We start from the raw sequence: 27,196 nt of genomic DNA, 5'->3' as shown, positions 1-27,196 counted from the left end.
ACACAGATATTCCATATGGAGGAGACAGGCCATTTATAACCAGAGATGGAGCCCCACAGAGCAGTGGCCACCACAAGGGACCTTTGACAGCCCAGACTCACATTTCTGAGGCATTGACTGGGTTCCCAGGACAAAGGGATTGTTGGTAGGTGTGGGATAACTGGCCATGAGGCCACCATAAAAAAGTTGGTAGCAGGGACAGAAGAAAACCAGAGCTCCCAGAAATGGGAAATGACAAAACCATGAGGAGCCTGATCTCTAATCACCAAAATCTGGGCACAGCTCTGGGGCACAGGCACAGGTTCCACGGGATATTTTGGGCACTGTCAGATTCTGAGATGCTATTGGAGATACTGGAAGGAAGGGATGGTACTGGGGAGAAAGCCCCTACCTGTGAAGATCTGAAGAAGGAATAGGATGGCAGGATCTCCTGAGGTGCACAGTCCCCTGGATCTGGAATGTGACTGAGTGCACAGCCATGCCCTCCTCCTTAGAGAGCATTTATGATATATTTTATATATAATATAATATAATATAATATAATATAATATAATATAATATAATATAATATAATATAATAATATAATATTACGTTAATAATAATAGCAGTCTATTATCAACATTTCCAGTTTATAGCATGTTATGGATACCCACACCACAGCTCCCCATTTTCCACTCTGCAGTACCACTGGAGCCAGGAAATCACCAGCAATCCTCCCTCTGGCTGCATGGCTGGACAGATGCTGTGCTGCTTGTGGAGGGGTGAGGCCTGGCCCATTAATCTGTACTCAGAGAGGCTGGCAGCTGGATTAGTGCCTCAGATGCTCTTAACATCTGCAGCTGCAGGACAGCCCCCAATTCCTCAGCTGGAAGCCGGAGGTAGCAGGAAGGCTGGTAAGAGCTCTTTTTGGGGGGTTGGGGATTGAATTGCTGCTGCCAGGTAGATGGATGAGGGAGATTTTATGGCAGATTTTTTGGGAAAGGTGGTGGTGGTGCTATTTTCCTGGCACTTCCAACCATGCTGTGGGTGGGATTCCCAAGGGTAAGGGGGTGTTGGCTGTGTAGAGGGAACAGGGCAAAGGAGCCTTGTAGGGGGGTTGGAAGGACCCTGTGGAGGAGCCACAGTGAAAATGTGTCAGACCTGAAGGTCTCAAAGCTTCAGTTTCTTATGTTTGGAGGTGAGGATGGTCGAAAGAAATGGGAGTTCCCAGAGCTTAGGGCTAAACACAAGATGCTGCCAGACCAGAGGCAGAGAGAGGGAAGATCCTGCTGAGGATTTGTGTGGCTGCTGTGTTTTATCTCATAGAATGGTTTGGGTCGGAAGGAACCTTTAGGACCACCTAGGACCACCTCATTCCAACCCCCATGTCCCCCTATGTCCCTCACGACCCCAAAGCCAGTCTTGTCCCTGCAGCCCTTCTTACCTGAGCTGGGCTTTGTTACCTCTTTGCTCTGACTGCTTTTTTCCTGCACCAACTGTGTTCTCTCCATCACAGGGGTTTATAAGCCCTTTATTTGTGGGGACCAGCAGCACAGGGGATGAGAAGAGCCTCCTGAGCAGCCATGGAGGGGTTACAGCTGCGGGTAAGGATGCCCTCATGCACCTCCCACTATCCTTCAGAGCGCCTGGCAGAGAAGGCAGGAGAAATCTCAGCTCCATCTCTGTTCTGTGGGCCTGGGAGCTGGGAATGACTCCCTTGTGTGTCGCTGTGGGAGAACTGCAGGAGGCTGTTCAGGATTAAGCCCAGAGAGTGCCTGAGCTCCTAGCTTAGCTCTCTCCGTGTCCCCTCCCCGTGAGCAGCTCCCCAGGCTGGCTGGAGGCACTCCTGGACCGGCCCTCTCCCGCTTAATCGCCTCCTGTTCAGATGTCAGGAGGAGATGAAGCTGCTATAAATAGACGGTGAAGCCCTCCTGGTTTCAGCTGTGATTCACACACATGGCACAGAAGCATTAGGAAGAATTAACATCCAATCTCTCAGGCACTTTCCTGTGCAAATGCCATGCTGTCCCTGTCACTTAAGCTCCTTTCCCAGGGGAGATCAGCAGCACTCTCTAGAGGGCCTGGATGGGCCAAATGGATGGGGAAAGCCAGAGCAGGACTCCTGGGAAGATAAACCTGGAGCGGGACCCGTGGGGAGAGAAAGGGGGCTGCTCCAGCCGGTGCCAGAGCAGCGCCTGCCCCTGAGGCAGAGCTGCCTTTGGGAGATGCCCAGGGCTCCTGCTGCCCCCTGCCCGGGCTGAGGCTGGCCAGGATGGGGCTGCTCAAGTGCCCACACGCCTGGAGGAAGGACAGCAGCCTTTGGGACTGAGGCAGCTCCTGGAGGTGGTAGGTGAGGGGCTGGGGGGGTTTCTGGCTCTCTCTAATCCCTGCTGAGCTGTGCCTTGGCCGAGCAACCCTGGTGGGGCAGGACTGTGACCTGGGTGGTCCAATGGGAATCCCCAGTTTTTCTCCCCATCCTAATTTTGAAAAGCTCGGGGGAAAAGAATGTATCCTGCTGCTAGGCTGTCCTCATGGGAAGCTGTGTGTGCTCATTCCTGCAAGTCTTTGCATTCATTTGCATGTGTTTAAGTGCTCCGTGTCCCCCTCCCCCTGCCTTGCTGTGTCTGTGCTGTGAGCTGTGACAGTCACAGAGACATAGAGTCAGGGGGAAACCAGAGGAAGGTAGGACCAGACAGGTCCTGGAGTGGGAATTGTGAGGAGGGCTTATGGGGATCCATCCATCTGCTTGCCTGACAGTCTCCCAGGTGCTGGGAATAAGTGGTATTTTCCCTGGAAAGTAGTTTGGGTAGAGGAATATTCCTCACACATTCGGGTATCTGATGTCCCATCAATAAGGGAGATCCATATCTCTAATCCTGGTATTTCCAGGGTTTCTTTGCATTCCCACCAGATTGCAGGGCAGAGAAGGAAAAAATCCTTTCAGGGCACTCATGATCCACATGAAGTAAAGGGGAGTTTGGACAGAAGGATAAGTTTGACTAAAAGATGAGCTCAAAGTTGGTATCTTTGTGTCCTCAGTCAGTGGCCCAGGGAGTCTGGAGTCCATGAGATGAGGAATATCGTCTTCTCACCTTGTTCTTTGGTGCTCAGGAAGCAGGGCTTCTCAGTGAAGCAAGGAAAGAGGCAGGAAAATGGTCAGAGGAACTGAAAATTGGAGGAGGAATAAATGTTATTAAGATGGGACTAAACCCAAGGAAGTCACCCATGAGCACTCCAGAGCAGACGGCCCTGTCCCACTCCTTGCTGCAGAAAAACAGCTCTGGGTGACATCCTGGAACACACACTGAGCCACAGTGTGAGGGGATTAAAGAGATCTCAGCACAGGCTTTTCCTTGGGTGATGGAATCTCCTGCCTGCTAAGGCTCTGAAGGAGGTTGTTATATCCAAACAAGAATGGGATTGGTGTCAGGATGGAATTCCCCTATTTAGAAACAAGTCACAGGCTGGAATAGGGACGTGGAGAGCTCAGGCAGGCTCAGGTGTGACTGGGTCTGCAGGCATCTGCACAGTCTTAAGCCATCCTTGAATTTTAATTATGTTATGGAAGAACCTAACATAAGCTGCTTTCAGAAATTCCCACAGGAATGCCTGACCAGGCTGAAGGTTTTCAGGAAAAAATTATGATATATTTCTGTTATTATGCAGAAAGTGGAACTGCAACTCAGAGTTCCAGTGAAGGCTGGAAAGCCCAGCTGGATCCACAGAACCATGTGCGAGCCTGGGAGAGGCTCTGCAGATTCCCTGGCTGTGAGTGACAAGGCTCAGTTGCTTTGCAGAAGCTTTTGCATGAGCTATCCTGTATCTCCAAAACAGGGGGGGAAAAGGCTGTGTGGGAATCTAAAGGGAATATTTCAATCTGTCTATCCTACAAGTGAGTCCAGACAACCTGAAACAGCATAGGAATGTGGAGCATATTGGATGCAAATGGCAGGCCATATGTTTTATAACATTAATTGCCAAACTTTCAAAAGCACCCTCCTGACCTCCTGCAGGCAGTGAAGGAGCACAGCTCAGGCTCAGGCACCTCCTCATTTGTCATCTGTTCCTTGTTTTTCTTCAACATTGATCTGGTTCTCTCACCAACCTGGATGGTCTCCAGTGTTGTGAGAGCTGCACACACTCAAATATCAGGCAGTTTTCCAAAACATGGCATCTGTAAATGCCAAGCTTACAGATGGTACGTGATAGAATGGGATTTACAGGCACAACAGAGAAGGGTAAGGGCAGCACAGAGTGAAAAATTCCATCATTCATCTAGAAAAGCTGGATCTGCTCAGATGGTCTGGCTGGTGACGGCCATGAACAGATGCTGGACTCTGGAAAAAGGGGCTGGAAAGATATCCAGGAATAAGTCATGGTGATTGAGAAGGGAGGAAGTGAGAGCTGTAACTGAGACTCCTGCCAGGCTGAGATGATGAGCTTCACCTGCAGGGAGGGGAGAAGGCAGAAGGAGTAGTTGGTGTTCCACAAGAACCACCAAGGGGAAGAGAGTTAATGGCTCACAGAGCTCACTGAAAGCCAGAAAGTAATTTCTGGTTCCAGTTACCCCAACAGGAACTGGTCTGCCCTGCCCTGGCTCAGCAATGTTACCAAAATTATCCCAGAATGGTTTGGGTTGAAGAGACCTTAAAGCTCATCCCATTCCACCCCCTGCCATGGGCAGGGACGGTTCCACCAGACCAGGTGAGTCCTGTCCCTGCAGCAGCCTTGTTCTCCAGCACAGGGGCCTCTCTCCCAGCTGACACAGCAGGTGTTTTCTCTCTCCTAGCCCATTACTTTTCCATTCCAGCAGGCACCCTGCAGCCGGAGCTTCCTCAAGCTCACTGCCATGGAGCTGAAGTGGATCCATGTCTTGGTCATGTTCCTCCTCCTGCTGTCCGTGGCCATGACCGGCTGCTTCCTGTGGCAGTACAGCCTCCCCAAGGTGGAGCCCAGTGAGTAGGGGGTTTAGCCTTGGTCGTGGTGTGCCAGAGAGATTTGGAAGACTAATAAAAGCTTTCTTCCCAAAGAGCACTTCCCCAAACAGAGATTTCCCCAGAGGGCAATAAGGCAAGGCCACAGAAGAGGTGAAGACTGGGTCGATGGAGGCACCACATCACTCTGCTGCTGTTCAAAGAAGCTCCATCACTCCTAGCCTAGGTTTGGATAACTGCTAAGGAGGCATTTTATTTTAGATTCTTTATCTTTTATTTTTCCTGTTGTTACTCCAGTTAATTACTCCAGTTTAGGTTTGCTCTCTTTCCTGTTCCCCAAATTTTTCCCCAAGGCTTAAGCCTTCTGGTTCACACTAGAATTCATGGAATCACGGAATCATAGAAAGGTTTGTGCTGGATGGACCTTAAATCCAATTCTGTTCCACCCCTGCCATGGCAGGGACACCTTTCACTGCCCCAGGCTGCTCCAAATCCCATCCAGCCTGGCCTTGGACACTTCCAGGGATCCAGGGGCAGCCACAGCTGCTCTGGGCACCCTGTGCCAGGGCCTCAGCATCCCCCCTCACAGCCAGGAATCCCTTCCCAATATCCCATCCATCCCTGCCCTCTGGCAGTGGGAAGCCATTCCCCCTTATCCTGTCACTCCATCCCTTGTCCCAGGTCCCTCTCCTGAAGCGCCTTTAGGGCCTGGGAGGGACTCTAAAATCTCCCTGGGGCCTTCTCTCTCCAGGAGAACACCCCCAACTCTCCCAGCCTGGCTCCAGACGGGCTCCAGCTCATGGACCATCTCCATGGCCTCCTCTGTTGATTATAGGAAACTCAACTGATCCACTCAAGGCACTGCATGCACAAGGATTAAATATACACAGTGTCAGTGGATCAGAGTTTTAAGTAGCTGAAAGGTGTCATAAAATCCACGATGAAGGTGCTAGGAGTATTTCAGAGACCAAGGGTTGAGAAGGTTTCAAATCACACGTTTTTATCTCAGAGTACCAGACTGCCTGCAGGCTGTGTGTATTCATGCCTGTCCATCTCCAAGATTTCCATTTCTCTCCTCATCCCAATTTCTGATGCTTCATGTTCACCTGGTAAGCAAGAAGATGGCACTTTGTCCCAGCTGTCAGAGCAGGGTATCTGTATTTATGAACACCTTGGGATCAGCTGGGGAAATAGTGCCTCCAAGTAAGGGAGTTCCCATCTCTCTCAAAGTTTAAAGATCTTTGCTGGCCACAACAATTTAAGCTGTCTGTGGGATATGGAGGATGCAGCTGATTCAGGAGACAATGAAGTGGATATGGGGCCTACCAAGTGTTGTAGTGCTGGATTTCAGGTGGCTCTCACAGGTCACTCCTGGCCCCATTTCTGAGGTCATCATACAGGGATGACTCTTTGTCACTGCTGTCCTGAACCCCAGTTCATACTTCCCTTTAGACATGGGCAGACCCTTCCAGGAGGCTAAACCCACTGCCAGGCACTCCAGAGTCTTCTGCAGGCCCAGTTCTTTACTGTGCCAGGTTGCAGAGTTGGTTGAAGCACATCCTGTGTCCATCCCATGTTGGAATAAGCAATAACAGGGCACAGCGCCCCTGCCAGCCCTGTTTACATCAGACAGAAATAACTCAGCCATGTCCTTTCCCTATGCAGAAATATCCCTTAAACAATGCAAGCAAGAAAGCTCCTGGGGGCTGCTGGGTGAGGTTCAAGCTTGCCCTTGTGTCTGCTGAGGTCACCTATGTCACCCTGAACTGTTTTCCAGATCCATCCGTGATGGAGGTGAGGTCAGAAGCTGTGCAGATGTGTCCCCGCTATCCTGAGCCAGTGCCACTGGACCACCCCCTCCCCATCCTGAAGGAAGCACTGGAGAAGGTCTGTGGGGAGGAGGGAGCAGAGGGACACACAGCTCGGGGCTGCTTTTCTGCGGGGGAGATGGGGGATTTTGCCATCCTGGGGAAGGAGGTGGGGGAATTGAGGAAGGGAGAACATGCAAACCTAGGGATGGATGTGAGCTCCTTCAGGGAGCAGTTCTCTTGTCCAGAGGGTGAGCTGGGATGGACAAACATCACTTGTCCATCAGAAGGTATGGTGAGCTTCCATCTGCAAAAAATAATGGCTCTTTGCATCTGGTCCATTATTAGGCAGCCTTCATGTCTTGGAGAGTACCTGGCTCAGGTGCTCTCTGGTTCCAATTCATCAGCCAGGGCCACATTTTCTTTATTTTCTGGCTTTCCCCACAGCCCTGTTTAAAAATTAAAAAGATGCTTATACATAATTCCAGGGAAGGGAGTGGAGGGGAAGGGGAAGGGGAAGGGGAAGGGGAAGGGGAAGGGGAAGGGAAAGGGAAAGGGAAAGGGAAAGGGAAAGGGAAAGGGAAAGGGAAAGGGAAAGGGAAAGGGAAAGGGAAAGGGAAAGGGAAAGGGAAAGGGAAAGGGAAAGGGAAAGGGAAAGAAGGTCTGCATCTGTCTGGAAGAGGGTGTAATACACTGTCATGATATTCTCAGTATGAGATGGATCTGACCTTTTAGCACTGCCTGAACTTCTAGCAGGCTCCATGAGCTCTGAGGAAATACTGCAGCATTGCTCTGATTGTCTGGACCATAAGAATAATCAGGCTCTGACAGGACATTCCCTATTTTTAGCCCCTCTCACGTGCTCTCTCACTTGGCTCCTTCTCACAAGTAGAGGGCAATCAGCACTGTAAACAATATTCAATGTGCAAGTGAATCAGGGATTTATACAGTGAAAAAAATATGTTTTCTGTTGTATTTTATGTTACTTCTCTAATAATCCCTCCTATTTTATTTGCCTTTTTTATCTGCCTTAAGTCACTGAGAAAATGTTTCCATAGGAACATCCACCACAGCCCTGAGGTCCTGCTGCTGAGAGCTCAGGACCAGGTTTGGGCAGTTTCCCTGCACACACCTGGCTTTATCCACACTGAATTTCAATTCCCATCACTTCATATCCACTTTTATGATGTTTCTGCCTGTCTGCAGGTTCAGGCAGGTCTAAAGGTCAGACTCTGAGAAAAAGAGGACCTTGATTGTTGACATGAATCTTAGACTGACATGGGTTGGAAGAGACCTCACAGCTCACCCAGTGCCACCCCCTGCCATGGGCAGGGACACCTTCCACTGTCCCAGGGTGCTGCAATCCCCATCCAGCCTGGCCTTGGACACTTCCAGGGATCCAGGGGCACCCTGTGCCAGGGCCTGCCCACCCTCACAGGGAGTAATTTTTTCCCCAGTATCCCATCTAGCCCTGCCCTTTGGCTGTGGGAAGCCATTCCCCCTTGTCCTGGCACTCCATCCCTTGTCCAAAGTCCCTTTTCATGGTCTCCATGAGAGCAGAACCTTCTCAGGAGGTGCTGGGGCACCAGATGAACACACCTACAGATGTACCAGATAGGCCACTGGTCCATGGGGAGGGAGGGCAAAGGACCCTGACAGAAGGGCGGGACACAAGCTGGATGTTTCCACTTGCTGCTCTCAGTGCACTTCCCCTGGCCATTCAGTGAAGAGGTCCCAAGGACATGACTCAGTTTGGCTTTTCTTACCTCAAATTTTGGGTCTGTAAGTGCATTTCTTATGTCTTAACCATGGTGTGCAAAACAAAATGTGTGCCTGAAAATGCAAATGATATGTGCAAGATGATGACATAGCTTTGAAAAAGTCCCAAAAGGACAAGACTGATGGATTCTGCTTGCAGGAGGTGGCTGCAGAGCTGATGAGGAGTTCTGTATAGCTCAGTGAAGAGTTCTGCATGGCCCTGACACAACAGGGAGCCAGGAGCAATCACAGCCCTTCAGCTGCTCAGAGCTGTTTCTCAGGTTGTGGTTTAAACAGAAGCCTGAGGGAAATAGTAAAAGAAAAAAAGTTTCTAGAAATTGGGAAAAGTAGACTTTAGAAGTAGAAAGAACAGAAAACTTAAAGTTAAGTTGAAGATGTAAAGTCTGAAAGTAGAAAATGTTAAAATTGTATAGCAAGCAAGGACATTAAACAATAGCTTGAATCTTAGGTTTGGTTAAGATAGACCTCAAGACTGTAGGAAAATATGTTTAGCAAAACAGAAGAAGGTTTTAAGCTCAGTAATGGAGTATTGTGTATTGTTAATAGAAAGAAGACAAGCAAGCATTTTGTGAAGTAGGTGTATGTGTACTTTCAGTAATTGGCTGAAACAATTTTCTGTAAGCTTTAGCAATATGCTATTGGCTAGAAAGTTTTTGAAATGTTCTGTAACAAAGAAATCTTTGGTTGTTGCTGGCTGTATGTGAGCTTTGCCATCTTTGTATCGTCTCAGCCATGTAATGAGGCTGATGCTGCAAATAAAGCTCAAGGAACGTATCCCAGCAGTTCTGTCCCATTCGTGAATGAAAGAGAAAAATAATCACACCAACACAGAGCCTAAACTCCAAAGTGTTTCATGGTGTTGAAAGTGTCATGTGATATCTGAAAAGTGTCTTTGTTTCATACATCTTTGGCCCTAAAACACCAGTGTAAAGAACAGATGTGCGGAATGCAAATGAAAAAAGAAGAAATTGCAATTATTACATGTTGATATTTGGTTTTAATCATAAATATTACAAGCATAAGCACCACATTCATCTACACAATGGATATGTAGACTGAAAAAGAACACAGGATAATTCAACAGAAGCAATTCTAGAAGAAATACATAAACAGTTAAAATACTTTTTTTTCCAGAACACCATTCATAGGATCACTCTCAAGTGCTTGGGAGTGATGAGGGTGTGTGATCTGAGCCTTCTATTTCTTGGTACAGAGTGGATGCATTGCAAGACTTGTTCTGGGAGCTCATGGTTTCCCTCTCTCCCCAGGTGGACCAGATGCTGCGGCAGAAGATGCACAGCTCGGGGCTGCCGGCCATGTCGGCCATCGCCATCTACAACGACACCGTGCTCTGGACGGGCAACTTTGGCAAGAGGAACGCCTCCGACCCTGCCTCGGGGGCACCCAACGAGTACACCATCTACAGGTGAGGCTCCTGGCACAGAGTGAGAGCCAGGAGAGGGAACACACCTACGGAGAGCCGCTACCTCCTTATTTACAGGGATTCCCATGGCAGGGAGAAATTATGCGCCTGACTCCATGTTCTCAGAAGGCTAAGTTATTATTTTTTATGATACTATATTATATAAAAGAATACTAAACTAAACTATACTAAAGAATACAGAAAGGATACTTACAGAAGGCTAAAAGATAATAATGAAACTCGTGACTCTCTCTCCAGAGTCTGACACAGTAATTGGCCAAAGAGTCAAAATAATTCACAGCAGAAACCAATAAAACAATCACCCGTTGGATAAACAATCTCCAACCACATTCCAAAGCAGCAAAACACAGGAGAAGCAAATGAGATCACATTGTTCTCCTTTTTCTCTGAGGCTTTTCAGCTTCCCAGGAGAAGAATCCTGGGCAAGGGGATTTTTCCAGAAAATGTGATGGTGACAGGTACCTGCAATAGAGACACCATCACAAACTGCAGGTCCATGCAGGAAACTCTGCTGGCTTATGCTGAAACTTTGTGGGACAAAGTGAATTCCCAGATTGTTATATGCTGGTAGCTTACTGAGTTACTTTGGATTTATTTATATATTTTTTTAATTTAATTATGACAATATTTTAAAATAGAATAGCAAAGACTGAAAACATATGGTTCCTTACATGGGAATGGCTTCATGTCCAGGGCACAAACCTGAAGACCAAGAGCTGGCACAGATTTGGAGAGCAGACAGGAGACAGTGCCACAGGATTCAAAAAAATAAGATTAAATGTTGGTTAAGGAAAAACTGATGTTTGGGATTAATATCTGCAGAGCACATAAAGCAGACCCATAAGTTTATTTATTGTTCCAGTGAAGTCAAATTCATATTGGCCATTATTTTTTAGGTTAAGACAGAATAAAGCTCTTTATGTGTGCTAAAAACTAAAAACCAAGATGAAGGAAATGCTTTCTTCCTCTAAAGATCCATTTTCAGTGAATTGTTACTGTGTTATTTAAGAAACATGGGCTGCACTCTGACTAGAAAATTTTGTCCTCAGAATGAACTATTTTTGACCGTTTCAGCAGCTGTGACTATCTGTTTCTGCCCCAACCATATAATGGTAAAATGACCTTGCACTATTATTCCTCCACAACCATTGAATGATTTGGGTTGGAAGGGACACTCAGGGTCTGGTTCCAACCCCCTGCCACAGGACAGGAGCCAGGGCCACGTCCCTGGGTGGGCTCGAACCACCAACCTTTCGGTTAACAGCCGAACGCGCTGACCGATTGCGCCACAGGGACAGCCTGGATGGATGCAAAAATTGTGGGAATCTGACATTTAGGGACAGTTCGGTAGTGCTGGGTAAATGGTCTAACTTAGTGATCTGAAAGGTCTTTTCCAACCTAAATGATTCTGTGATTTTAACATTAAAATTCACATTTAAGGATATTAATTCAAACATCCTACCTGTGTTTTAGCCATTCCCTCTGGAATGAACAAAGGTGTAACACATAAAATCACAGTGATCTCTTCTTTCCTCTTGATTCACAAGCTTCTCAATGCTAAATTTCTCCAAATGTTTCTTCTCTAACAGAATTGCCAGTGTCTCCAAGATCTTCCCCACCATTATGTTGTACAAGATGTGGGAGGAAGGAAAAGTCACATCCCTTGATGACCCCTTGGAGCGTTATGCCCAGAACTTTGTTATCAAGAACCCTCTGGGGAGGCTCAAGGACTCAGAGCAGAGATACACAGCAGATGGCCTGGTGTTTCTGGAAAAAGGCTCGGTGCCCCTGAAGCCATCCCTGGTCACCCTGCGCAGAATGGCCAGCCAGCTCTCAGGTGAGGCAGCTCCCTGAGTGTTCCTGGGCGTCTCTGCCCAGGAAAGACACCTCAGGGAGAGCAGACCATATTCCAGGAATAAAAAGGAGCTGCTGGGAGGCTGTTTCCCACCCTGGACCCTGCACTGTGCATTTCCCAGGGATCAGAGGGCTCTGGGAAGCAGGGTGTCAGCAGCGTCACGAGTCCTCCAAGGGAACTCCTGTCCAGGACACCTGCCAGGAAAGGGCTGAGATGAGCAGGCTTTTTCCTCTGCAAGGTGAACACAGATTCCTTTCATGTGAACACAGATTCCTTTCTCCTCACTACCATGACCTGAAATCAGGTTCCAATTGCACAACAGTATTTTGTACTACAGACTTGAGCGCTCCCATTTTTCTGAGATGTAGAGTTGAGGGTCAAATCTCTTTGCTTTGAATAGAAAGACCTTGATTGCTGAGCTAAATTTAGCTGTCAGTGTGGTTCCTGATCCGGGATTCCTGAGCTATTTATAGCTTGGCATTTGCTGTCAGAGAAGTGTTAATCTGCTGCTACCTTTAGAATTGGGGAACTCATACATCAAGGGAGAAGGAGCTCACAGGACTAAGAACTTTACCCTTTCTCTGAAACAAAGCTGCTAATACTTGACTGAGGGATTACAAAATGTAATGGCCAGGCTGTGCTGATATCATGTGTGTTATTTTTGTCAACCTCTGTAACACTTGCATTTTTCCTGACTGGAATAAATGCCCTAAAATTAGGACCCAAAATCAAAATAGCATGGCTGCAACTTGCAGGACCTCAGGATGGGGTACAGCATCATCTGAAGAAAGCCACTATGAAAATGAGGGCTCCCCAAAATGGAATGATACTGAAACCTGGAAAGAAGCAGATAGACAACCCAAAGTGGCCAGTGGCCACATCCCTGCCCAGCCCCTCTCCCTGCAGACAAGGTGTGGCTCCATCCAGCCTAATGTTGTCTTCAGGGGCACCAGTTCTGCCTGGTCCCCTCTGACTATTCTGAGCACCTGAAGCTGCTCTGACTGCTCCTGTTACCCAGGGAGGTGTGATGTGCACCCCAGAAATGTTGTAAGGAGCATTAGTCAAGAGAGTAGCTGGTCGTGGCATAATTGCTTGTACTGTGCAGCCCTTCCATTGCTTCCATCACTGTGTTAGATTTGTGCCCCTGCTCAGCTCCTTTTATGCTCCTGTGTATTTTTGGATTTTAGAATGTGGCCCAAATTTCCCAGAGTACCCCTACAGGACACACCAACCCTTGGACCCTGACAATTCAGCAGAAGGAGGTGTACAGTTTCAAAATCCCAACTGCAAATCAAAGGAATGTTCCGGTTCCACTTTCTGTTAGCTGTGTGTCAAACCCCAAAAAGGAATAAGTTCTGCTTAGCACTGGGATCAAAGCCACTGCATGACACATTGTAAAGTGGGTTTCATCTAAATTCTTCCAGTGAAACTGATCTGTAATATATCCTCATTATCTGGTCTCTCCATTGCATATTACAGAAGTAACTCCAAAGGTTTTTCTCCTCAGCACTTGATGGGCCCATTGCTGGAGGGAAGCTCCAGCTTGTTAAGACTCTGATTTTCCAGTCCACACGAATGACAGGATGGGATGTGATTGTAAATTATTAACAACGTGCTTGTCACTTCAATTAGCAGCCCATGAGGTAGAAATCAATGACTCTGGGTTATATTATGCTCTGGTTTATCATTTCCAATGAACCTCAAGGAGATACTGCACTGCTGTCACAGAGCTGGGGAACTCTCCCACTGCTCCAACATTTTCTTTGCTGCCACTGGGACAAGTACATAATGAAGGAGCCCATTGTCCACTGGAAGATGTCAGTGCATCTCTTATCTGGTCGTGCAGCTGCACAAATGACCCCAGAGCAGGGGGAAGAACAGTGCTCTCACTCCAGCTCAAATGCCAAGTTCAGACCAGCTGAGAAAAATAAGTGTTGCTGCCAAAAAAGAATGGGGCTTCATTCAGCCTCACCAGGATGCAGGACAAGAGGAAAAGGCCTCAAGTTGTACCAAGGGATGCTTAGATCACATATTAGGAAACAAATTTTCAGAGGAAGGATTGTAAAACATTGGCAAAGATTGCTCAGGGAAGTAGTGGAGTCACCATTCTGGATGGCATTAAAAAAATGTGAGAAGTGGCACTTGGGGACATGAGTTAGTGGTGGAGAGGACAGTGCTGGGTTAATGGTTGGATTCCATGATCCTGGAGGGTTTTTCCAACCTTACTGAATCCATGATTAAGACATGGCCACTGAGCACATGTTTGTGAGTCATTTTTCTGTCAAAAACATACATTTCCCAATTTCCTCCCAAACATCCACATTGAAGCTCATTGCAAATGGCAGCAAGGATTCCATTCCAAAAGTGATCCAAATTCTGGCCTAGGCAAGCCATAGATCCTGTGCAGAGAAGCTGGGGATTAAAAAAGTACGACCAAAAATTTTAGGGAATCCGTGTTCAGTGAGAAAAGCAAAAGGAACTTGATATTTTATGCATTTAGAAACCCTGAATAATTAAAAGTGGTTACCTTGGTTTTTTCTATATTCAGAAACTCTGAATAAATGTTGCTAAAGATGAGGAGAAAGATAAAATACTTTAGACCAAGCCTCGAGTTGTGCAGAGATGTTAGGCCCTCTGTGAAGTGTCAAGAATGAAATCCTGTTAAAAGGAGCTGTTACACACATTTGTAGTCCAGGGAATGCAGTCACGTGGAAATACAGGGATTTCTCAACACCCCATTTGCCCCTCTTTTCCAAACCATACTTGGAGATCCAGGAAAATTTCCATCATTCCTCAAGGCATTTTCACTGAGATGCAGCAGCCCAGAGTTGATGTTGGGGTTGGACCTATGTAAGGCAGAATCAGGAGCCCATGCCTGGATGCCATGTCCTTGATGCCATGTTGTGAAGTCAGGAGTCCATGCCTTGATGCCATGTCCTGCAGCCCAGCAGAAGCAGCTCCTTGCTGTGTTTCCACACCTCTCATGTCCACCACTGGTGCTTCCATTTTGCCATTGAACTTTGCCTTTGTTCTGTGCTCCCCAGAGGCATCATTTCCATGATTTCTCTCTTTGTGTGGCCCAGGTCTGCCCCGGAGGCTGCGATCCACCAGCCTGCTCTGGAAGGGCAGCACTCAGGACGCCCTCGCGCTGCTCAAGGACGACGTCCTGGTGGCCGACCCAGGAACCAGGTCAGACACATTCCTTTAGGAGCTTTTGGTCTGGATCAGGGTTCTCCACCCTCAGCCCCATCCCCAGCCTCCATGGCTGGTGGATAACAGCAGCTGTTCCCAAAGGGAGCTTCAGCCATCTCCCCACACACCTGGCAGAGGCTGGGAAAAAAGACTGCTGGAGGTGTCAGCGTTGGGTTTGGTGTTTTAAGCCCAGATGAGCCAAATTAAACTGCCGTAGTTCACTTTATGAGCCTTAAATTATGCAGGTTTTCAAAAGTGGAAAGGTACTTTAATTTAAACAGTGTAAATCATCACAGGTTTCAGTTAAAATCATGTCTGTGGTGAGTTGTGTGTCTCTAAATTATCAAAAAGGTCTCTGAATGCTTGTTTCAATTCCTATATCTTGTTAAAAGTCTGTTACGTGGGTTGCAAACACTGAAAAAATATCATGGATTCATAGAATCCCAGACTGATTTGGGTTGGAAGGGACCTTAAAGATCATTTTTTTCCAGCCCTGTGCCATGGGCAGGTACACCTTCCACTATCCCAGGTTGCTCCAAGCCCTGTCCAACCTGGCCTTGGACACCTCCCCACAGCCTTCAATAGGATCCAGTAGACAGCAGATGAGGGAAAGGATTCATACTAACTGGGAAGAAACTTTCTAAGAGTGCAAAATTGTTTGGTAATTAATTACAGCCTGAAATAATTTACCCAGGATGGCTGAGGATCTGCCACACACTTGTGCTAGTTCTGTCCCACGTCATGTAGGAGGCTACACCAGATATTCCTTCAAGGATTTTAGGATTTTAGTACCATCATCTTCTTTGGTATTTTTATCTTTATTGTAACTTATCTCTATTGGTATCTTTATTTTATGATCCCCGTGAAGATAAATAAGGACATTCCCTCACAGTCTCTCAATACCTTATATTTAATTGATATGTTGGTAGTTTTCACTCTCTCTCCTTTTTCCTGGTTATGCTTCCCAGCTAACAGATTATTCTTCCCAAAGGAAGTTCACATTCACTGATACAGATGTTTTAACATATTTTTCTATGTTGAAATTCAGCTCCATTTCAGATACCAGGTTTTACATACAGAATGTGATTGTTCTTAGGGTAAAAATATATATGCTCACCATGCTTTTATTCAGCTAAATGGGCTGGAAAAGGTTGAAGTCGTACCAAATTTATGATCTAAATAGGTCTCAATGAGATGTGTGGCTTCACACAATTAAAAAAACCAACAGGGTTGAAAATTTAATGACTTTTGAAAATGTATTTTTAAAATAATGCCCCTTCATGTTTTCATGCCATTAAACTTCATTCAATTCTGAAGACATAAATCACTTGATGGTTATTAAAGACTGGCGTACTCAAGTTTCTTTAATGATTCCACATTGCTGGATGCTGCTTTGTGGGCTTTTAAGTGCTCTTTAAGTGCTTTTACCATCTTAAGGTAGCTTAGGTATCTAAGTGATTATCCCATGGCAAATCCCCAAAGAGGTTTACCCAGGATTTTGAGACCTTTAAGGTGAGCACCTGGAACTCCCCACACTGCTCTTAAAAATAATGGATGGTGAACAATTATAAACAGCAAGTCAGGTTATGCAAATATAGAGGAGTTGTTTCTTTTCCATCTCCAGCTCTCTCTGTACATCAGGGTTAAACAGCTCTGCTGATGCTCCCGTAAAACATTTCTCTTTCTTGATTTAACAACAAATCATGGCAACAACATGCAGCTTTTCTTGTGGGAATCCATAAAATCAGAGTGTTTTGGGAAAGCTGCAAAAGGCAGGCTTCAGAGACAGCAGAGCTGTGATTAGAGCTAAGCAGAGCCATGAGACATGTCAGCAGAAAAATTATGCACAAAGTAGAAAACTAAGGACAAATAGAACAATGGTCTGTGTATTAACACTTGTCTAGAATAACTGCCTAAACTGCAGAAAAATATATCTAGCAAGATATTTGGTAGTTTTAAGCTTAATAATGGAGCTCTGTGTGTTGTGTTTTAAGGCTTACAAGCAGGTATCGTATTCAAAATAAGCAAGCATTGTTTTAACCACAGGTACATGTGCTTATAGTGGTTGGATAGAACTACTGTCATTGTGCTTTTGCTTGGTGTGATTGGTCAAAAAACTTTTAAAGTTAGTTGTAACATTAAGTTCTTGATCTGCTGCCTGGGATGTGAGCTGATGGCATCTTCCCATTGTCATAACGATGTATTGAGACATGCTGTAAAATAAAACAGCTCAAGGCACATTCCCAGCATTTCTATCCTGTTCATGATTTGTACATAGCCCTCGGCCCATGATATTTCTCTGTCTCCCCTTCATCTGCCATTCCACAAAATGTGAATTTTTCCCTAAAGAAGAGAGACCCAGCCACTGATTTTGCATATCACTGATGAACAGCTGATCCCAATATATTCCCCTTCCTTCCAGATGCCACTACAGCAACCTGGCCTTCTCCCTGATGGCCCACGTGCTGGCTGAGCACGCGGCCGAAGGGCAGTACCAGCGCTGGATCTCAGAGAACATCCTGGAGCGCCTGGGCATGGAGGACACAGGGTTTGACATCACGGCGCCCGTCCGCTCCCAGATGGCCGTGGGCTTCTACGGCAGCCAGCAGCCAGCCCCGCTCTACGACCTGGGCTGGTACCGGCCCTCTGGCCAGATGTACTCCACGGCTGCCGACCTGGCCAAGCTGGCCATGGTCTTCCTGGGCACCTACCACCGCCGGCTGCTCGAGCCCGACACGGTGAAGACGATGCTGACACCCCTGCTCAAGTGCTCTGTGGAATACTTTGCTAACAAGACAGGCACGCCCTGGGAGATTAATGAGCAGTTGGGATATGATGTCATCAGGAAGGACGGGGACCTTGATGGTTACTCAGCAACCTTCTCTCTCATCCCCAAGCTCCGCCTGAGCTTCATTGTGCTGATGGCAGGGCCCAGACCGCAGGGTGGGGACATTGTGACTCAGACATACGAGTATCTCATCCCTGCCATGGAGACAGCGTTCAGAGAGGCTGACAAAAGCTTGGTTCCTCCTCCAAACCCAATCCCCTATGTTGGCTACTACACCTATTCCAACCTGACTTTCTATGAGATCAAGGTTGGAATTGGTGGGGTGCTCCTCATGCAGCAGTTTGGGCCTCATGTGGAAGAGCTGATCCCTGAAAAGTATCGGACAATCAAGCTCCACCACCTGGAAGATCGCGTTTTCCAAGTCGTTTTCGACAAGGAGTTCCCATGTGTTCTGCACCTGGGCTCGGCCTCCATCTCACTGGAGACACAGAATGGGCAGCTCTTTAACTTCTACCCCTTTGACCGCAAGGGTTTGTCCCCTGGCTTTGACGCCCCAGGGCTGAACACCTACAACGTGGTGCGTGTGCTGCGCAAGCCAGTGTTCTACAGCTAAACACTCCCTCCACTCCTGGGAGCTGGCTCCAAATCTGTGTCTTACCAGACTCTCCTGCCTCTGTGGCATTGTGGATGCCATTCAAAAGGGAAGGATGGAGGCAAATGACTCTTTTGCCAAACAAATCCTTCCCACTTTTAAGACAACTTTAATGACTTGTCATTGGCCCCCAGGCCAGCTGGCACCTGGACACACCAGCAGGAAAAAGAAGTGGGAATGTGCTGGAGGGATGTGTTTGGATGCCATAAAAAAAAAAGCCAGGCACTAAAGTGTCCACTCTTATATTGTCTGTTTGATGAACTACTGTGGTGATCAACTACTATCATCAAAGGGCTGAGAATTCCCTGGGTCTCTCAGAAAATGTCTCTTTATCAGTCCAAGGATTTTTTCCAGGGCTTTTCAAGAGCCTCTCTATCACAAACAAGATCTCTTACATGGGTTTGCCAAAAGCATTATGTGCTAAAAAATGGCACCAGACTGACACCAGGCCTTGCTTGGGATCCCTGGGGAGTGAGGGTCTGTTTCTCTCCTGGATCATAAACTTTGAAAAGTGCAGAGCAATGTGGTTCTGTCTTGGCTCCTTGGCTGGTCCTTCAAAGGATGTAGGAGCTGAAGCTCACTGCTGGGTGAAGGGGCACAGGAACATAAGGTGGGATGTTGCAGCTGGAGTCAGCTCTGTAATGGTCTCAGTATTCAGGAAAGTGTGTGAGCATGGTGTTGAAATTCACGAGTCATAGGAACCTGTATGTTTTGGGCAGGATGTCTGCATGCAAACATACCCGCTGGGTTTCTGCAGCTGGGAGTGAAGATCTGAGGGAAAGTGCATCAGCCTGGAGAGCACCACCTTGGTGACAGTGCCCCTGCACCTGCAGAGTCACTGGTGTATTTCATTATCCCTTCCTGTGCCTGCACCATACCAAGGCAGGCAGGACAGGGAAATGGGACACACCAACCCCAGGCCATACTCCAGGTGTGGGCAGAGTGCCTGGCCCTGGAGGTGCTGGTGACAGTGGCTGAACATGAGCACAGGTGTGCCCAGGTGGCCAAGAAAACCAACAGCACCTGGCCTGTCCCAGCCATGGTGTGACCACAGGACCAGGGCAGTGATTGTCCCCTGTGCTGGGCACTGGTGAGGCCCCACCTCGAATTCTGGGTCAGTTCTGGGCTCCTCATGACAGGAAAGACCCTGAGGGGCTGGAGTGTGTCCAGAGAAGGGAATGGAGCTGGGGAAGGGTCTGGCACACCAGGAGCAGCTGAGGGAGCTGGGAAGGGGCTCAGCCTGGAGAAAAGGAGGCTCAGGGGGAACCTTGTGGCTCTGCACAGCTCCTGACAGGAGGGGACAGCCAGGGGGGTCGGGCTCTGCTCCAGGGAACAAGGGACAGACAATACAAGAGGAAGCACCCTCAAGTTGCACCAACAGAAGTGTAGGTTGGATATTTGGAAATGTTTTTCTCAGAAAGAGTGTTGGAATTGGAATGGGGCAGTGGTAGAGCCACCATCTCTGAAGGTTCAAAAGATGTGTGAATGTGGCAGCTGGGGTGATGTTTAGTGGTTCCTCCACTGCTGGAGGAACAGTTGGACTCGATGACCTTGAAGTTCTCTGTTCCAACCTCAGTAAATCAATGATTCTGTGCTGTCAATGGCCAACACCACCTCACTGTGATGAGGACAATGTCAGACACGAGGGCAGACAGGACCATCACAGCTTCACAGTCCTGGCTCCTCAATGCCTCTCCAAAATTAGGGAATGTTGTGGTTTCAGCCCCGGGTGGAGCTGAAATAAAAGCAAGCAGAGGAGCAGGGCAGGATAGTTCTGACCTTAAAGTGAATATCCAAACTGCAGGGCATGGCAGAGGCTGCACAGCAGGGAAATCCAGAGGGAAGTGTGACAGGGGCACTGCACAAGGTCTTATAGAAAATGTGCACAATCAAAGACCCTTCCAAGTGCATGTTCTGGTATGAAGTGTATCCTCCTGCAGAGCAATATCCTGCTGCTGCTGGTCCACACAGACTCTTGGATGTGGACATGTCCCAGAGAGGAAGAGAAAAAAACCCTTTTCTCTGGTTCTCTCAGTGCTTTCACTCTGTGGGCTGTTCTTCAGCTTCAGTTTTGAATAAAGAGACCATCATTGAAGGCCCAGAAATTCTCTGCCTTTTCTCAGATAATTTCAGTTCCCTGATCAGCACCTGGAACTATGCAAACCTTGCCTTACAGAGCTGCTGCTGTGCTGGTTTCCTCTGGACTTTGTAGAAGATCACATCCCGTACCTTGTACAACGCCATGTGTCCAGTATTTAGTCTGGGCTATAGGAACAGCAATAAAACCTGTGGAAATGCCACTGTCCTGTGTGGTCACGCCCAGAGGGATGAGTGCAGGCACATTTGGTGCTGATTTCCTGAGCACAATATCACTGCCATGACACTCCTGACACAGCCAAGCCCATGGGATGGGATGTCTCATTGTACGATCCTGGAGTGGTCTAATTCTGGTTCTTTTGTGTGAGGGCTATGAGCCAGTGAGGGGCTGTCCTTCTTGCTTTGAAACAAAAGATGTGATTGTTTAGCCTCAAAAGCTTCCAAGAAAAATTAGGAATTATATCCCATGTCACTCATTGGCCAAGAGAAAGCAACACACTGGGCAACCTCCATCTGTGTGATGGAAAGCTGGAGATGTTTTAGTTTTCCATCAGAACTGCAGACATCAAGAAATATTTTCTAGTGAGTCACCCTCACACCTGTTCACCAGCTTTTGGGGGCTCTAATTCATTCTCATTTACAGCAAATCATGTTCTTTGCCACTCCTGAGTCAAATCCATTTCCTGTGCTGCAGCAAAGCTTATTTCACCAAAGCCTGGCTCACCCTGGGAAGGTGAACAGGAGCTCAGTGTGGGCAGGAGAACCCTTCCCTGGCACAGAGAGGGGAAAGGGGACCTGGAAAGATCTGTGCAGAGGATCTGGGAGAGGCCATGCATGGCAGACAGGAAAAGGTGGAGCTCTGGGGTAGTCCACTCAGTCATGGAGAGCAGCCAGAGTCACAATCCTCAGTCCAAGCTCCTTTTTGTAACTTGGTGCCACAGGAGCATCCTGAGAAGAGCAGAACCTGCTCTGTCACCAGGAGGGAGGGGGATGACAGGGGTGACCTGACTCAATTAGCAGGTGTTTTACACCAGCTCTAACAGCTCTGTGTGAATTTGCCTTTTATTTTACTTGAACTTTTACAGAATCTAAGTTATCACTATGAATAATGTTTAAGGTTTTGTGTATGCTTGCTGCTGAATTTAAAAATATCCCACTGTTATTTCACCCATGTCAGAGACTGGCTCCACAATCCGTACATCAAACATGCAAACTCTGCCCATCTGCTCACATTCCACTGATCTGTGCTTTGAAAAGTGACTCAATGTGTCTGCAACAGCCTATAGAAACACAGGACTTAAAAATGTTTTCTGAATTACTCATCAGGGAACCAAACAAATAGAAAATGCTTCATTAACATTCCCAGCATCAAAACCAGACAAAAACAAAATTCACTTTATTGGTTTAAGAGACCAAATTCTGCCCTAAGGACCAGTAATGAAACCACATAATGTTGTTATAGTGTCCCTTAAACTGTAGTTACTCTACAAGTTAAAAGACTCTGGACCACTAAGAATGAGAATAATCTGGCAAAATATAAACACCTACATCTCAGAACTTCAAACCCTTTGAACTCCTTTCTCAGTTAGTTTTAATGACTCCAGTCAGCAGAGTGGATTCCTCCATGTCAAAGGGTAAAATTGGGATAAATTGATGAATCACACTCTACAAATCCCCAGCCCCCAGCTGGCTGGGATGAACCCAGGCCCATCTGTCATGAGCACCTCTTCAGTTGGAAGGGAAACTCTTCCAGAACCTCTCTCAGGTAAGGACAAGTTCTCAACTTGCTCACCACCATTGCCCTGAAGACATGAGGGTCACAGATTAACAGCTCAAAGCAAAACAAGGTGGTGTTTGTGCTCCCATTCTAACCTGACATTCCTTACGATGACTTCTTCCCCTTTGCAAGGACTCTGCCTTCAGGAGTATCAGCTCAGGTGAGGGTCACTCTCATATCTGATATACATTAAGGGATGGCTGTGCTCCCATTCTCTCTTGGAGCTACACCTCATTTATAAGGGCTTTGCTCCCATTCTCTTTTGCAGTTATGTCCCACTAATCCCCATTGCTCCAAGCTCCTCATTGCCCTCATTGCTCCAAGCTCCCTGTCCCTCCAGCCCATGGAGCCCTCACCTTTCATCCCTTTTCTCTCAGAGCCTGAAGTAGAAATTCACATTATATCCCCCAAATTCACATTGTCCACATTATCCACTCATTGTCCTGAAAAGCACTTTTCCTCAACATGCAGTGCTCTGGCACACCCACCCCTGCCCCTCATGGCTAATGAGCAAACTTGGTTTTAATGGTCCAGGTGGAATTATTGCACAGGCAGAGCTGAAATGCAGTTATATTACAGTCACCAGCACTAGCCAAGCTGACAAAAAATTATGAAAAAACAATAAAAGTAAATTGATGTTTCATGCCCAGAAACACTCAAAGACATAAAAACAGAAAGAAAAAAAAATCTTTTTCCCCTGGGCAGGATTCCAGGCCCTTTTGCAGATACAAACAGGAATTGAGGGAATACAGCATAGGTGAAGTATAGTCACAAGCTATCACTGAGATGGTGTGGGCAACCTGTAATTAAGGGTCTAATTATTTACCATGGACACTTGGGAGCCTCCCAGAGCTGCCCATTGCACACACAAAGGTTTCTGGTTTCATGGCATTTTGAGGGCTCTGGGCATTCACTCCACGCCAAGACACAAAGATTATCACAAATACACATCCGGACAGTCCTGCTGCTCCTCCAAACTTCTTGGGAAGAATTTGGGTGGAGTTTGTAAATCTGGAGTGACCTGTGCCACCCTCTCCCAGGGATGTCACACAGTCCTTCTTGTGCCGTGCTCTGGGTGACAAGGTGGTGTCAGGTCATGGGTTGGACTCAATGATCTCAAAGGTCTTTTCCAACCTAATTGATTCTGGGATTCTGGCATCCTTGGAGTATCTGTCTCTCACACTTCTCCATCATTCCCACTCTGCTCTCTTCAGCCCAGGGGCTGCCCAGTGCCACAGCACAGGGTAAGAATCTTCTCCCCCTCCTTCCCACTCGTGCTCTGTCTGTATCTGCTCTGGGCAGGTGCTGAGCCTCCCCTGGCAGCCATTCCCCATGCAGACCCAATTATCAGGATTGTGGGTTGGTGCCAGCTCTGCCTGGCAGAGTTCCTGTTTAGTTCCCAATTTATTCCTCCAAGGAGTGATACTTCTGCTAGGGATGGGCAGGCACATTTCATTTAATTTCAGCTCCACCTGAGCACTGTGGGTGAGATGTGAGAGCATCCTGCTGGCTAAAGGTTGTGGAAAAACATGGGAAGAGAGGAGTCAGCAGGAGGATGGAATGAGCACAAGAGGGAGCCGAATATAAAAATGTCCAGCCACAATTTCCAATCACTTTCAGCTAATTATCAGATATACTGATGAAGATGTAAGAAAAGCAGTTGATTAAATCAAAAATCTGAAAGATGGGAGCAAAGTGCTCCCAAACAGGCAATTGGAAAACATTTTTCCCTGCAGCCCCCAAACTGGAGGAAACAAGTTCTGCTGGGAAGGGCAGGTCAGCTCCAGGGTGACAACTGGGCTGTTTCCCACAACTTGTGGAAGAAAGCTGCCACAGCTCCTCCTGCAGAGCTGGTAAAACTGGGGAAATATTCACCATTCCAGTGTCAGTTCTCTTGGCCAGAGTGTTTTGTTGCTGTTGGTTGGGTTCAGCCCCATCACTCCCAGAAATCTGCTGAGACCGTGTTTATTGTAAGAGATGAAGCCCCTCAGGGGTGTCACCCTCAGGGGTGTCACTCTGGGTCCCCTCCTGCCATTGCACCTCAGTGCCCTTCCCTGTGAGGATGCAGAAAACCCTCTGATCACTTAACACCATGCAGGTTCCCTGGTGCCTGCCAGGAAATCTGGGACAAAGTGGGACACAGAATGTCTCTGGAACACCTCACACACTGATGGGAGACACTGGCTGGAGGGTGGGACACACTGTGGGACACAGGGGAAGAGCATTTGAAGACTACACAAGTCTACAAATATTTAGAGGAGGTGGGGAAAAGACCAATCAAAGGGGCTTTGGAGAGCAACCAAGATGAAAAAAATAAAGAGATAAGAAAATAAAAGGAGCCTCCAGCTTCTCTTTTGCTTGTCCAAGCTGGAAGATGTCAGATCTCAGTCTGAGCCTTCCTTGTGCCAGGTGATGCTACATGAAGTCCTGTATCTGCTGAGATGTCCTGACTGACCTGTGGGAGTCAGGAGGGGCTGGGCTTCATTGTGTTAATGGCCACTCTTTGCCATGACTGTAAATTCAAAAATGGGAGATGTCCCTGAAAAGGATGTGCACAGATTTTGGGATGGCTCCCAGGATGGCAACCTTCCTGGATGTTCACTGACAGATCTAGAGAATCTCAGCACATGGAATAGTTTTGGTGGGAAAATGTTGGGATCTCCAGCTGCTCAGAGTGACCCTGAGATGTGTTAGGAAGTCTCTTTTCCCAGCCTGGCGCTTGAAGAAGCAGTCAGAGCTCTTCGTTTCTTGGTCTCAAGGTTGTTTATTGTATCTTATCTATAAAATTCTTTCTCCTGCCCTGCCGAGGTCCATCCAGCAGGGCAGTCCCAGGCACTCCGCCTGCCCCCAGGGCAGTGTTATGTCTTTATACTAAAAACTACATGTACAATGCTTACAATTACTTCCCAATACCTATCACCTATGTTAGGCAGTGAGCTTCTACTCTAAACCAATCTGTCAGTGCCACCATCACAGCAGAAGATGGAGGCCAAGAAGAAGAATAATGACAAAGGCTGGACATGCCCAGATCCCTCCATCTTGCCCCTTGAACCCCCATTCTAGAAACCCCAAAATCTACTTTTCCACCCTGTGATAAATTCACTATTATTCTGCCTAAACTGTTGTGGCTTGCTGATCTTTATATAAGGTTGGTAATTTGCTCCATGGGTCATAATCAAACCCACAGGTGTTTTGGGCTCTGTGTCAGGGTCTCTGAGCCCCCTGGCAGGGGTCTTGGCTTCTCAGGACGGCCAGAGGGATGTTCTGGGTTCCCACAGGAAAGGACCTTAAAGCTCATCCAGTGCCACCCCTGCCATGGCCAGGGACAGCTCCCACTGTCCCAGGCTGCTCCCAGCCTCATCCAGCCTGGCCTTGGACATTTCCAGAGATGGGGCAGCCACAGCTGCTCTGGGCACCCTGTGCCAGGGCCTGCCCACCCTCACAGCCAGGAATTCCTCCCCAATGTTCCACCTAACCCTGCCCTCTGGCAGTGGGAGCCATTCCCCCTTGTCCTATACATGGAGGAGGATTTAATTAATCCAGAAGTCAGTGATTTCAGCATCAGGATTATTGTCTTTATCCTTTTCTTGCATGGGCTTGAAGGAAGCTCAGGTAACACAACACCCATCTGTGCTGACACCCCACTCATATCTGAAACAGAGTGAGGGAGGTTCCTGTGAGGTGGTTGGGTGTCCTCAGGGTGATGCCCTGCCCTGGGAGCTGTGCTGCTGCGGGAACTCGTGTGGGGTGTGAGCTCAGGGCTCCCAGAGCAGGAGCAGCTTCAGGGAGTGCAGAAGCCCCTGAAGGGGTGAGAAGGAATCTGAGCCAAGCCCACAGTGGAGATTCACAGGCACCATGGAGTGCTCCTGCCCAAGTGCAGCTGGGACTTAATCTGCTGCTCCAATAGTCTGGAACACGAGCAGGATGGAAGCAAGCCAGGCCACGCTGCATGTCCTGGAAGCCACCCAGGGCTCCCTGGTGCAGAAACAAATGCTCAAAACAGTCATGGGTGCAATCAGCAGATCCCCCTCACGCAAGGGCAGGGCACATCAGACAATTCCTGTGATGGGATTGAGTCACTGTGTGCTGAGGTGCTCCTGTGACACTGTGACCATCTGCAAGGATGGCCCTGGAGCCCCCTCAGAATAAAGGAATGGTTGGAACAACACACTAACCCAATAAAAACTGGGGGTTCCATTAATGGAGGGTGAAAGGGAGGAGGAAATAGAAAAAGAGAGGAATGTTTGAGCACAAGGTGTGGGAGAGGGGCTGGCAGTGCCTGAGAGGAGCAGGGGCTGAGTGGGGAGCACAGAGCTGCCTGTAAGGGCTCTCGGGTTTTGGTTGTTAATTGCTGCCCCGAGATGTGCAGGATGTCTCTGCTTTGGCCCGCACATCCAAAGAACGAGTCAGAGCTCTTCACTTTTTGGTCTTGTTTATTAATTCTTATCTATAAAATTTTCTTTCTGCCCAGCTGAGATCTGCTCAGCAGGGCAGCCACAGGCACTCTGTGTTGTCCTTTTATACTACAAACTACATATAACATATTTACACTTAATTCCCCATACCTATCACCTATGTTAGACAGTGAGCTTCTACTCTAAACCAATCCCAAAGTGCCAACATCACTGCACAAAATGGAGAACAAGAAGAAGAAGAAGAAAGGCTGGACATGCCCAAGTTCCTCCATCTTGTCCCCATAATCTCCATACCAAAAATCCTAAAATCTACATTTTCACCCTGTGATAATTTTGTTATACACCATTCAAACCTCTGTGACTTTCAGGTCCTCATACAAAGCTGGCAACTTGCTCCAGGGGTCACAATCACATCCCCAGGTGCTCTGGGCTGTGTGCCAGGGTCTCTGAGCCCCCCAGTGGGGTCCTGGCAGCT

General features: G+C 47.6%; 1 protein-coding gene and 1 non-coding gene across 3 annotated transcripts; one reads left to right on the top strand and one right to left on the bottom strand.

Annotated features, from left to right (window-relative positions):
* Positions 1–1,829: 1,829 nt before the first annotated feature.
* LACTBL1 (lactamase beta like 1) lies at positions 1,830–21,216 on the top strand. Of its 2 annotated transcripts, none has more exons than XM_074558714.1 (7): positions 1,830–2,326; positions 4,794–4,935; positions 6,692–6,801; positions 9,770–9,927; positions 11,535–11,782; positions 14,884–14,989; positions 17,415–21,216. In XM_074558714.1, exons 2-7 carry the CDS (start codon positions 4,830–4,832, stop codon positions 18,391–18,393), a joined length of 1,707 nt encoding a protein of 568 aa, XP_074414815.1. In that variant the 5' UTR covers positions 1,830–2,326; positions 4,794–4,829; the 3' UTR covers positions 18,394–21,216. The 2 variants fall into 2 exon arrangements, with proteins under 2 accessions (XP_074414815.1, XP_026653196.2); XM_026797395.2 differs by having other exon boundaries at positions 4,791–4,935.
* TRNAN-GUU (transfer RNA asparagine (anticodon GUU)) lies at positions 11,168–11,241 on the bottom strand. Its single transcript has one exon. It is a non-coding gene; the product is annotated as a tRNA-Asn (tRNA).
* Positions 21,217–27,196: the final 5,980 nt, after the last annotated feature.

Source organism: Zonotrichia albicollis, chromosome 25, assembly GCF_047830755.1.
Source record: "Zonotrichia albicollis isolate bZonAlb1 chromosome 25, bZonAlb1.hap1, whole genome shotgun sequence".
In the NCBI taxonomy this organism is placed as follows: domain Eukaryota; kingdom Metazoa; phylum Chordata; class Aves; order Passeriformes; family Passerellidae; genus Zonotrichia; species Zonotrichia albicollis.
This window is presented reverse-complemented; position numbering and strand designations above follow the sequence as displayed.